Below are 13,440 nucleotides of genomic sequence, written 5' to 3' on the forward strand. Positions count from 1 at the left end.
TACACCGCGAGGCCGGAGGCCAAAACGAAGTGAAATTTATTATTATTATTATTATTATTATTATTATTACTACTATAGTATTATTATTATTATATTACGTGGAAGCTTGTATGCGGCAACGAATAAAAGGTTGCGGTCAAGAAAACTGAGACGGATTGAATAGAAAGACAAAATAAAGAGAGAAAAAAGTGCACCGATGGTCTGGTTTTTATGATTGCTGCTATATATATATGGATCACGAGTTAATGGACCCGGTGGAGAACGAGCGTGAAAGCGGCGCTGAAGGAGAGGAAAAAAAATATAATCTCAGTTCTAATGCGTATATGCGTATAGGTACTAAGGTACTAATGTACTATGATAATATTCGTATCTCTGTGTTACTAAATTAAATAGAGTCGTTGGAGCAATACTTATACGTATATATAATATAATAATATTATTACAGTCTTTTTATATATAATTTTGTAATTAATGACGTTTTATAAGGATTCTTTAGATTACTACTGTTCGCCATCTATGTATAGTGTATACACATATATAAAAGTATATATATATATATATTAATAGGTGTCTGATTGAGCTGGTGGAGTGCTATAACCTCTTGAATAATAAATGCTATATTACCAAATTGACCATTATTACTTATGTTCATGTAATGGCCACAGCGGCACTATAGGTAATATGAGTTTCACTAATGCGAATTAAAGAGCTTCTCTAAGACTCTCTCTATATATAGTGCTATGCATTATTATTTCCATTTAAACTCTTTAGGGCTGTATATTCAGGCAATATAACTCTATAAAAATATGATTGTAAGAAAAATCGAATACAAATATTCCAACTAAAAAATGTGATAACATTTGGTATTCTAATTGTGTATTGCCTAATTCATGCAAAGAATGTATTGAAATAATATTATTTTTATCGTATTCATATTAATTATTCTAAATAATATTTTTTTAATGGCTGGCAAACATAATGGAATTTCAATGAAATATTATGAACATTTGTTAGAAATAGATTTTTTTATTATCACATTGTTCTTTCTAAGAATAACTGATGCTTAATAGCCCAACTTGTAAACTAAAGGTAATAGAAAATTCAGATGCGGACACATATTTGCATTTACTTTTTATAGGTGTCACTGTCCCAGGTGGATAACAATAAACGGTGTAAAAATATGATGGTCACAAATTGTATCCCGCATTACATAAGCTATATAATATATTCCGCGAAATAGAAGTTTTGTCTTATAAAAATACTCGAAAACGAACACTCCTTAAGTAAGTTCATCGAAATTTAAAGGAGTGAGTTTCTTCTATTTGCCGCAACTTGCGTCTAAAATAAACCACTTCTTGAAGCAATTATATAATATTATAATCTACACGATCCTAATTAGGCGTACATATTAGATTTTAAATATAGTCAAAACGGCCGACGGACGGGGGGACTTAACATAATACCTTACACATACCGTAGCAATATATGTGTACAAGTCTTTATTGTTGTTTTAATATACTTTTATACCTACCGCGGTATACATCTGTCATACATTTGCTTTTGTGTCCGCGTTGCCTAAACTTAACATTTTCTATTTGGTACGTATTTTTGAATATTTATATTTATATAAATATACTATAATTATACCATCATGGTCAGTTGAGGTCATGGTAGTATATCATGACCTATAAATAGCATCCCTCAAAATAATAATAATATTAGTTGTTAAAACAATTTGGATTAATTTGTTAAGTTTTTTTTACATAGGTATAATTTAACATTTTAGTTTGAATATTTTAGATTTTTATATGCATATTTATGAGTATCTTATCAGTATTCGTCTTAACTTCTATAGCACTAATCATTAGTGTGCGAATCATAAGACATAACTTCCGTATAATCACATACACATGTCACTTAGTCGCCCGCAAGACAACGTTGTTTTTAAACTAAAGTAAGTACCATCATACTTCTAATATTAGATTTTGTTTTATCATCAATTTTAATCTAAAAACTTTTTTAATTAATTTTTTTTATTTCCATACTAATACTGCGTATAACCAGGAAAGACCAAATATAAAATAGGTCACTATATCGATGTATTTCGATTTTAGTGTCCTCCGTTCACAGGTTGCCGGCGGTGTACCTCGCTCTGTGAAATAATTCGACCGAGACGGACAATCTGCCTGTCATATTGGATACAGCTATTGGTATATTTTTGAAGGGGTTCAAAGATTTGTAGCTATAGCCTATAGGTACTCTACATTTTCCTGATATCTTAAGAAAACAATTGATGACATTTTCGTCAAAATGAGTCCAGTAGTTTTTGAGGCTATAAGTTACAAACATACCGACTTGCCATATTATATATAGAATTATAAGTTATAACTATCTGTCCCACTTAATGTTGGCCACGCTGAATATTTGTAAAAAAAGTACATACCATATTTTTACTAATTATAATAATTATATAGGTAATAAATAAACCACGGATATAGTATAACCATTTGAATTAACAAAAAAAAATCCTTTTTCATGAGCTGAAAAAAATTCGTGTTCGAACTTCCTTTTGGGTGTCCATAGGGATTGAAAAAAATAAGTTGTAAACACCCTCTGAGTTTTGAAGAATCTATTGATATATCACTATTGATCAATGATCATATAAGTTTTGGAGTTTCTAGCTAACCGACAGACAAACCTCCATTTTTATAAAAATGGATAGATAATTTTCCTTTCTATAAATTCCACAATATGGTGGGTCGGCTAGTCTATAGGTACCAATTTTTTTGTACCTAATGGCAACCACAAATTATATTTAAACAAAAATTATTCGGCTTTCGTGGGCCGAAACGAAATTTATGTGTGAATCATCCTATAGAAACCTATAAGGGTTGAAAAACGAAGATATAAACGCATAAACACTCCTTGAGTCACAACTCATAAGGAGAATATGTGTGCAAAATTTGGTGCCAAATGGTTCAGTATAGTTTCAACGTCTATATACTCTATATATGGCTCATAAAAACGTACATTAATGTATGTATTATATTATAGAAAATATATATAACGCATTTTATACATTTCTTAAAAATTCAGATTTGTTTTCATAAATGGTATTGTTTTAAATGTTAATATAACTTTAGGATATGTCTTAATACAACATAATTTCCGTTTGAGATGCTATTAAGTTTATTATTATATATCTACTTAGGTCTTGCAGTACAGAGATTGCTTTATTTTATTCCATTTTATAATAATAATAATAATAATAGATATTGTAAGGCACATATATTTATTTTTAATATGTCATACCTTCTATATTATGTATGTATACTGTGCATATTATACTCGACCAGCACTTCCCGTCTTTCTCAAGCATTTGTCAAACGGGACTCTGCTGCTGGCTGCAAAAACATCGTCACCGGGACCCGACTATAAATAATATACATAAACTATATGAAATGCGTTTGCCTCTCCAATCTTGATAACATATACTATATTATACATGTATATATATATATATATAGTCACCTGCCTAGACGTATATATAATAATATATAAAAATGTACACTGATGTACAGTGCGTATAGTAGCCGCTGCAGTATAATACCTATTATAATATGTTATATTATAAACATTATACACACACATCGAAAGTCCGAAAGACAAATAACGCGTACATAATATAATAATATAATACGAGTCATCTGTATTCTGTGCGCGCGCGCGGTATAAACGTCCGTCGTCGTGAACCCGCGGACGTTTCCCGGCCCGTTTTTTATGTGTACATAAATATATTATAATTTATAATAATAAAATATAAGCATCAGCCGGGACCGGCACACGCATTGATATGCACACCGTTTATCCCCCGTTGCAGTGAACTTACGTAAATTTATTGTGTCGGTTGTATATACGCAGTATCTGCGGAATATCTCTCAACACCCCGTCATAAACTTATAACGCACCCCCGTTTATATATACAGTACAGGGTGAATCTTTTTTTATCCCCGTACTGTTTTGAATCTTTGAAAAACATTTTAATTTATTCCTCTATAATTTTAAATGCCTACTTAGAAATGCGTACAACATATAGTCTATAGGTGGGGTGCATACTTACCTACTATATTTCTGGAGAAAAAAATTTAAACGTTTTCAACACAATGATTTATTCTGGTTTTCACTTCTTATTTTTTTATTGCGATACTAGTATTTGACTTAATAATGAACAAAGTGTGAACATTTCAAACCATTTTTAACTAATAATTTGTTTTATTTATTAACTTTTAAAGTTTAAAGATAAGAGACGTGAAGTGACTGCAGACGATATAATATAGTATTATATCATTTTTTTTTCAAACGCACAAAAATCTACAATCATATATTATAACAAAAAATTACACAGTAGTTTGATTGGTTTCAAAAGAATTATCCAATATATATGATGTGATTTTTTTCCCCTCAAAAAATCGTCGTTATAACATACATTCGTTGTTCATATTATGTGATGCATATAATGGTCGTTGAAGTCTCCAAGTTTTATTACACAATTATTGTATTATACTAATTAAATTGTCGCGCGCTCACATAGTATCATATTATTTTTAACGGTATGTATAATAAAGTACGTCATATATACGTCATAATCAACAGAAATATCTCAAACGAAATATATTCGGGACATTGATCAACGCTAAGGTCGTTGTCGTCAATCAATCTATACATAGATAGGTAGGTATATAAAAATGAATATTTCTTTGTTTGACCTCTATATAAATTCTAAAACTGCGACTAGATCATTTTCAATAAAAGTTGTATCAATATAGATTCCTCGAGACTCGGTGGAGGTTTATAGCCGATTTTTAAACCCTTATATATGTATAAGTATTAAGTTGATATAGAATGGCATTGGCTTATATATGAATTTAGTTTTGACTAACGAAAATCAAATATTTTTTTGGTTTATTTAAATGGTTACAATTAGTTCCAGATTACTATTATAATTAGTAGAAATATTGCAAGTATAAATTGCTATATATTTAAAAAAAATAACAAATCTTAAAATCAAATAGTTACATAAACAAAACTAAAATGATTATTTTTATAATTTTCTTTCTAAATGCTGGTCTTTTTTATGTTATCAATAAAAACGAAAATCAATCTTAACGGTTTTGGATTTACATCGACCTTTAAGCATGAATCTGTCTCCAGTTATTTGTTTTTTTTTTTATCAAAAATGTATACATAATTAAAAAATGGAACATTTATGATAATTGTGTTTGTATAACCGAAGCAAAACGGAAAACGATAGAAATTTAGATTAATTTTAACCCTGGCGATGTCGGATAATAGGTGCAGCTATATACTATATATTTTATTTTATATAATGCGATGGTAACTATAATAATAATATTGTGCATTCATGTTTCGTATGTAATAACGAGACGTCGGAAAACCCTTGTCGATTTGCAAAGCTGACCTACGACGGCGATGCTTTATCGCTTGCCTGAGGAATAGGTACGCGTACATATTTTTAGTTAATCATATACATATCAATATAGTATCAGGATACCACCATACACAGTGACATGGTTAAGACAAAATCACCGTCCGTTGATCTTAATTTATGTCGGCCGTAATTGTTCGCTCCTATAAATCGTTCAACTACAGCGGGTGTATAATATATACTACCTACTTATACGATTTGAAAATCGAAAGACGCGCGCATATTTATAAATTATACATATATTTATATTCTGTACAGCTACAAATTCTAGTTTCGAAGTCTATATTATTGGATAGGAAAATTGGATAATAGGTCAACACTCAACTATATATATTAATAGGCATATAAAATATATATCATTGTAGTTTACTTAAATACAATACTTCATTATTATTAATGATTATTTCAGAACAATAAAATTATTAACCCAGGCTAATGTCCTCAGCAGTTAAAGGCTGAAGCCTCAATCCAAATAAAAAAAAAATTAAAAAAAACAATTAAATACACTATGTTATGTACCTATAATCTATATGCATGTTTCGAAAATCAATTTTAATTAATAACCTGCAACAGGATAAACTATTTAAAAAAAGTATAAATTCAACATAAAGGGTATTTTTTTTTTTGTATCTTATATACAGTGATTTTTGACATATTCTTACTTAATTGTCTTTTAATATTATTTTAATGTTTTTTACCTTATCTTTAAAAATTAAAATATTAGAGAAACATAGTTTAATGCGTATTTTATTTTTATATTTTCATATTAAAATCAAATTAAATAGCAATTATAATTAAAATTACTAATTATTTCTCAAACTATAGATATATATGCAACTATTTTAATGGTATTTTTTCAACTATTTAATTGCTTATTATCTATATAGTTAATATGTATAATGTATATAATGTATGGGAAAATTTTAATAAACGATGTATGATTCGGAATTTTCAACGAATAACTATTACTACGAACCTTTTAATTTGATTCCTTATTGAAAGACTTGGTTGATTAAAACTAGAACAGATTAAACGATTGAATCAATATCAAACAAATAAAATTTAAATAAATCATATAAATGATTGTCTCCAAAAGCCTAAGCTTGTAAAGAGACAACAGTTCTTGTTGATAAGGTGATTTTATGGAAATTTAAGATAATATTGCATTAATTTATCATTATTTAATAAAATAACTATAATAAAGAATGATAAATTTAATGTTTGATAAATTAAATTTGACAAATTTAGATCCTGACATCTAGATGTATTGTAATAATTTCCATGGTAATAAATATTAAATTCTGAGTGGAAAAAAATGCATCCATTTATAGATAAGTATTTGTCTGCGATGTACCTATATGTACGTCGATTATCATGCGGTTGGTTATATTTATATACGTTTATGAACGTCTAAAAAGCCTTCAATGTCGGCGCGTATATACTATATACATCGATGATCGCATGTCACATACTATCGTAGATAGCCAAGATATAATAATAATATAGTCTGGGAAAAAATATCTTTCGGCGTACAACAGAGGGCAGTCGCATATAATAATAATAATAATAATAAAAAAAATTTAGTAAAAACGGCACTTGCTTCGAGGCAAAAACGGATCGGCATTCAACTGTCGTCGGGCCACCGCGCCGAACGTATATCAAACGGAATGCGATATTTTTTTATTTTTTATTAAACCTCCCGAGATTTTCTTTTTGTTTGTAATTCTTTTTCAATGTAAATTTTGCCGATAAACAGAATATGTGGGGCAAACGAGACGAGAATGGTGAGGCGGCGTGACGAAGGGGATAAAAAAGAAACAACAAGGAAAAAAGCCCGGATCGTCAATATATGCCTATACAATATACATAATGTAATATATATACAGGGTGATTCACCAAGTATGCTCACCTTCTTTTGAGAAACGGCACGGATTGTACTGCGGTGATACAGATACAGATTTTTTAACATTAGAACCTTTTCTCTTTTCTTTAACTTCTTTTCTACTGTAAATTATTAAGATAGTTTTTCTTAAAATGTTGATATACCCAATTCAAAATTCGAATGAATTGTTTCTGAGTTATTAAAATATATGTAATAATAATAACAGTCCTAAAAATGGTTTTACAATAATATAAGACATAGATATGATATTTAGACTATATTAAATCTATAGTATTTATTATGCTTATATTGCCTAGACCATTTTCACAAACTATTTATGTTGATGGATTAATATTAAGTACTACAAAATCTCCATAGCCCATACGTCTTCCAAATTATTATCCTTATAGTACACAAAGCTAAATAACTTAAAAAGTTTAAAACTTCTCATACGAATTTTGATTCTGATAAGTTAATATTTTCAATAAATTTCCTACTAAATAATTCACAGAAGATAAGAGCGGTTCTCATTTGAAAAAAAAAACTTAAGTTTGTAACTTCACAGGACACTCCTACTCCTTAAGAACTTAAATAATACATTGCAAAATCTGAAGAATTTATAAATATGGTCTATAGGCATAGGTATTGAAACAATTTGAACTACTGTATTATTGATTTAAAAAAGGGGTGAGTATGCTTTGTAGATCACTCTGTATGGAGATAGAAACCCGTTTTTGTCTCTGTCGCCGCTGCTGCTGTTGTCGTTGCTGCCGCGTGACGATACTATTCATCGTACGGTGGTGGAGCATGTCCGTTTTTTCTCGAAATGGCTACAAGTAAAAAAAAATCACGTCCCAGACGCAAACACGGAATCGATTCCGTTGGCCGATAGATCAAGCACGAGACAAATTACAAATTGGTTTCTATACAGAATATAGTAGGTACCTATATATATATTATATGTGTATAATATGCGCACAGGGGACAACTGCAATACAAATGTGTGAGTGTGTGTTTTTCTTTTCTTATTTTTTTCTCTCTTTCAAATACATAGGTACGAGATCACCGTTTTCACGGTCGTATTTCAAGGTCCCGCAATTTTTGCACACTGTCACGTGGGATACTTTTTATTGGATCTCGAAAAAAAAACGTTTCGATTTATTAGGGCAACATATACTTTGTAGTATTATATTGTAATTAAATATAACATACAGTATGACGTTCAAACTGTGAACTACACCTACGACCTACTTCTCTATTGAATGTATTTGTTTTGCGATCTGTATTATTCGATTGGAACTAACTTAATTATGAATCTGAAAATTGTTAAAAAAATAACCATAAGGTATTTATTAAAATATATAATTTAATTATCTATTATTAGGTAAGTATAGTAATTTATTAGTTTTTTTAAACAAGTAAGCCAGTTGAAGCTATAACTTCCTCAATAATATCATATTTTAAGATAAAACCTAAAAAATGATGCATAACAAGACGATGACTTGGAATTATTTAATTTACATTACAATCCTCTATTATACTTACAAATCACGCATTGCGTTACATTGAATTTTAAGTAAATAAATCATCAACAAGTACATCGTGAATGGTGAATTAATATTCAATTGTAAGTACTATTAAGTAGTAAATAAGTTGTATTGTTGTAAATTCATAAATGAGAAATCATTGTAATCTTTTTTTTATATAATGTATATTATAGTTATATATTCAACTCTGGTGTATACGGCATACACCTACAAATAATTTATTGTAGTCCGTAATAATTATTGTGTATTTTTTATACATAAAAAACAAACTATAACAAGATTCTTTTAAGAATGAAAATAATGTATAACGTTTAATATTCACACGCATTATGAAAATGAAATGTTCTATAAAAATGGAACTAAACAATTACATTGAAATTAAAATATATATATATTCATATAATAATGAATTAATGTTATATAACTAATCGGTTAAAAGATATAAAAGAAGAAACATATTTTATTCCATATAACAAATATTTGGAAACTGTACAATAAATATCTAAAACTTGTTAGTTGTTTCTTAGTTCTAAATCGATTTGAAGAAAATGTATATCATTCGTTCAGTTCACTATTAAAATATTGAAATTATTGTTAATTGTTAATTCGTAATTTTTCACCTTACATAATATGTGCACTAATTCAAATGGTTTACAGTGAAGTCAAGGTTTAGGGTGTTAAAAGTACACACAGAAGCATATATTTTAATACAAATTACAATCCAATAAAGCTGTACATATATATTATTATTATTGTATTTACAAATGTAAACACAAATTAGGACCATAGAATAAGTATTCCTTTTATGTGTTAGATCATCCAATAAATTTGGCAATTTTATTTTTCATCACGAGTGCATACTTACCTATTTCAATGTTTGCTTTTTGTTGAATTGAATACACTTTATTTACGAAGAAGGCAGTTAATCACACTCGTGAGAAAAGTTATCCCTATTTTAAAAAAAAAACACCCTTGCTAGACTTTAAATTAGTTTTAGTGCAACTATTCCCTATACCTACTATGCTTTTTAATATGATATCCTTCTTGTTGACAGCTGAAAATGAATGAAGGGTTTTTTTATGCTCCAATGATTGAACACATTGTATTGAATTGTGTCTCGCGTGAATTCAATCAAACGGTAATAATACAATAGTCATTCAGTAGGTATATTTCAAGACCTTTAACGAACACACGCACGGAACGTTGGTTCAATAAAAATTAACTTAATACATTTTTGGCGATGGATACCCCTTTTATACCTTTACTAAATTGCACATATACCTACTGCAAACACATGACAAATGACAAGAAACATCATAATGGTTTAATATTTAATATTTAATTTCCACATTTAGGCCGGGGTGCTTGTATGTTTTCATATATTATTTATATAATATATACACATTATACAAAGGTTTTACAGCATTCAGTTTTATGAAATTAAAATACCAACGAATAGAGATTAATTATTATATACCCATTACCTATTATTATTATCTTAAAAGTGGCGTATCACTAACATAACACTATGTACATTATATAGGTCGGGTAGAATTATTTGATGTGGCGATTAGTACATTTTATAGTGAACTTGGAAGCGCGCGGGGTTCGTTAACCTCGACGAGAAAAGGGTACTCTATAGGAAGATAGAACAACAACAGTATATGTACAAGAGGAGTGATTGAAAATAATAATAATAATAATATAAGAAGAAGAAAAAACATATTATATATAGACACTCGCCGGTAACGGATCTGCAGCAGTGGTCGTATAGCATTATCATCCGGATGGTCGTTTGACGTCTGTACGCAAACAAAACTCTTTTTATTTATTCTGCGTACGTAATACAACTAGTCGTCCGGTTAAGGAAAAGCGCGTTCCGAGAAGATGAAAAAATAAAATAAAAAATAAAATGTCATACACCGCCGTCGACCGTGCATAAGTGGTCCGGATGATGATGATGCTGCAGCTATATAGTGCGCGGGGCTCTGTAATATATATATATATATAATATATATAGAGAGAGAGAGAAGGTCGTTGGAGTTCTTCGGTGTTAAAAAACACACACCACCACGTACTTAATAATATATATATATATATAATATATTCGTCTCTTCTACGCGAGCTTGTATAGTTTATATAGTGGCTTGACTATATTTAGGTATTGTTTTTTTCAATATACACAAACTGTCCGCACCGCAAGTCCATATCTGACCCACTATTATTGCCGCGGCTACTGCACGGCGGCATTCGATTATTATTAATTTTGTCGCCACCGATATAATATATATAACTACAATACGCTGCAGGCCGTTGCAGCGCAGACGGATATGTACTCGCCGCGATGCATAATATAGGTATATAATATAATGATTGTTGCATGGTAGCTGGTGGCTATTATATACAGTAAGCCTATATTACCTACCTCCTATACTGCAAAGTGTATGGCCATATGGCCGGGGCCTATTGTTTAGCAAATTCTTATTGTCGTAGATCGCAGTGTATGCAGAGCTTCGGCTTTTGAGATCAACACCTATGACCCAATATATTATACGCAAACTGGCCGGGCTAGTCTAGCCCCATTTAGGGGGAATCCGGGGTAGACAATCGTTGTTGTTGTTTGGGATGGTGGTCGGTGGTTGATATCTACTACACTGGTGTATCTATCTAATCTTGAAGGGAATAGGGATGATGTAGATCCAGATAGTGATGTTAGTTTTTTCGACAACTATAGATAAAATTTGCTATTAAAAAAATAAAAAATGTTTTTTGGTGCAGACCACTTAAAATTATACATTTACAGTGTGTTCCCGCTAAGGGGTACCACTAAATATTTCAGTTCGATAACTTTGTATTGAATTGGTGTTTTCGCTGAATGACAGAAAGTTCTTAACTACACATTTTCAGATAAATTTCAAATTTTTAACACTTTCGATCTCGTATGCGTGATATAGGTAACTTACTTTTTTTTAAATGGTTACACCAATTTCTTTTTACATATTCGGATAGTTTTTTTTTCTCCACAATTTATGTACAATTTTTTTCTGATTACAAAATTAGCATATGAAATTTAACGATGAAATTTAATATTTACGAGTAACTTGTCTTTGACGTAGTTTAAACTAAATTCAACTTATTGTTACTTATTAATATCCAATATTGTTAAATACATGTTTGAGAATAAATTACGAAAAAAAAGTGTTTATTAATATCTTATCTGCGTACAAACAGGTATTTAACATTATTAAATATTGATAAGTGACAATAAATTGAATTTATTTTAAATTTCGTCAAAGACAAGTTACTCGTAAATATTAAATTTCATCGTTAAATTTCATATGCTAATTTTGTAATCAGAAAAAAATTGTACATAAATTGTGGAGAAAAAAAATTTACCATTAAAAAAAAACTAAGTTGTGTCGCGCATGGCGTATCGAAAATTCGAAAGTGTTAAAAATTGAAATTTATCTGAAAATATGTAGTTAAGTACTATCTGTCATTTAGCGAAAACCCCATTTCAATACAAAGTCATGGAACTAAAATATTTAGTGGTACTTCTTAGCGTGAACACACTGTATAGAAAATATATTTTCAAAAACGTTTGTGTTTTCTGAAAAAATGAGTGTCTTTCATTAAATGGATCACTCCGTATAAATATTATGGGTACCTATACGTAGGCGTTTATCGTAATTCGTAGCTGCAGTAAATACTAGTTTATTAATTTATTAAAATATATCTGCAATACCGGAAAACAATTTTAAAAAACCCATTAATTAAAATCTGAGATAAAATATTTTAATTAATTTTAAAAGTTTCTATTATTTTGATATAGGTACTTGATTTTAATGTTTTATTTAAAAATGTTATGATAAACCAATCAATATTTTACAATTAATATATATATATATGCATTTACAAATAAATATATCACTATGAAATAAAGAAATCGCCATATAAAAATCAAACATCTGACGGAAAACATATTTTGTTGTGTATAATATATTATAAAAAATAATATAAAACATATATTTGTACGAAACAGGCTTTTATTTATAATAATATAATAGACCGTTCATTTATGTGGTTTACGCTCTGCTAAACACATTATAAAAGTCTGAAGTGCGAGTAATTTGTATTTTGTAATTAAACGATTTGTCGAAAATGCTTTGTATAAATTATACAGACTACATTGTTATCAAACTTTTAAACAATTATAATTAAAATACTTTTTTTTTAACAGGAAACAACAATTCCTCCAAATGGATTCAAATAGACAGTAAGTCACGTCAATGGTTCGGCGCCACAGTGAGGAGCTCCGGAGACAATGGAGTAATTTTGGTAAATATTAAACATTCGTGACTATTAACAGTTTAACTACCTACTTAATATACTCAAAAGGTTTCTACAGCGTTTTATTAGTCGATTGTTCCTCATTATTGTTAATTCAATTGTTTATTCTGTATTATTCGATTAAGTTAAATTTAATTTTCATACCAATTACTGGT

The 13,440-nt window shown here is 29.2% G+C and overlaps 1 protein-coding gene across 3 annotated transcripts in view; it reads left to right on the plus strand.

The window, feature by feature from the left end:
* LOC111038716 (integrin alpha-PS2-like) overlaps nt 1-13,440 on the plus strand; it is a 71,435-nt gene that overhangs the window by 35,029 nt on the left and 22,966 nt on the right. For all 3 annotated transcript variants that reach the window (XM_022321936.1, XM_022321937.1, XM_022321939.1), the window contains exon 4: nt 13,176-13,273. In XM_022321936.1, coding sequence (XP_022177628.1) covers nt 13,176-13,273 — 98 coding nt within the window. The remainder of the gene's footprint in view (nt 1-13,175; nt 13,274-13,440) is intronic.

This window comes from Myzus persicae, unplaced genomic scaffold (genome assembly GCF_001856785.1).
Source record: "Myzus persicae strain clone G006 unplaced genomic scaffold, MPER_G0061.0, whole genome shotgun sequence".
NCBI lineage: Eukaryota > Metazoa > Arthropoda > Insecta > Hemiptera > Aphididae > Myzus > Myzus persicae.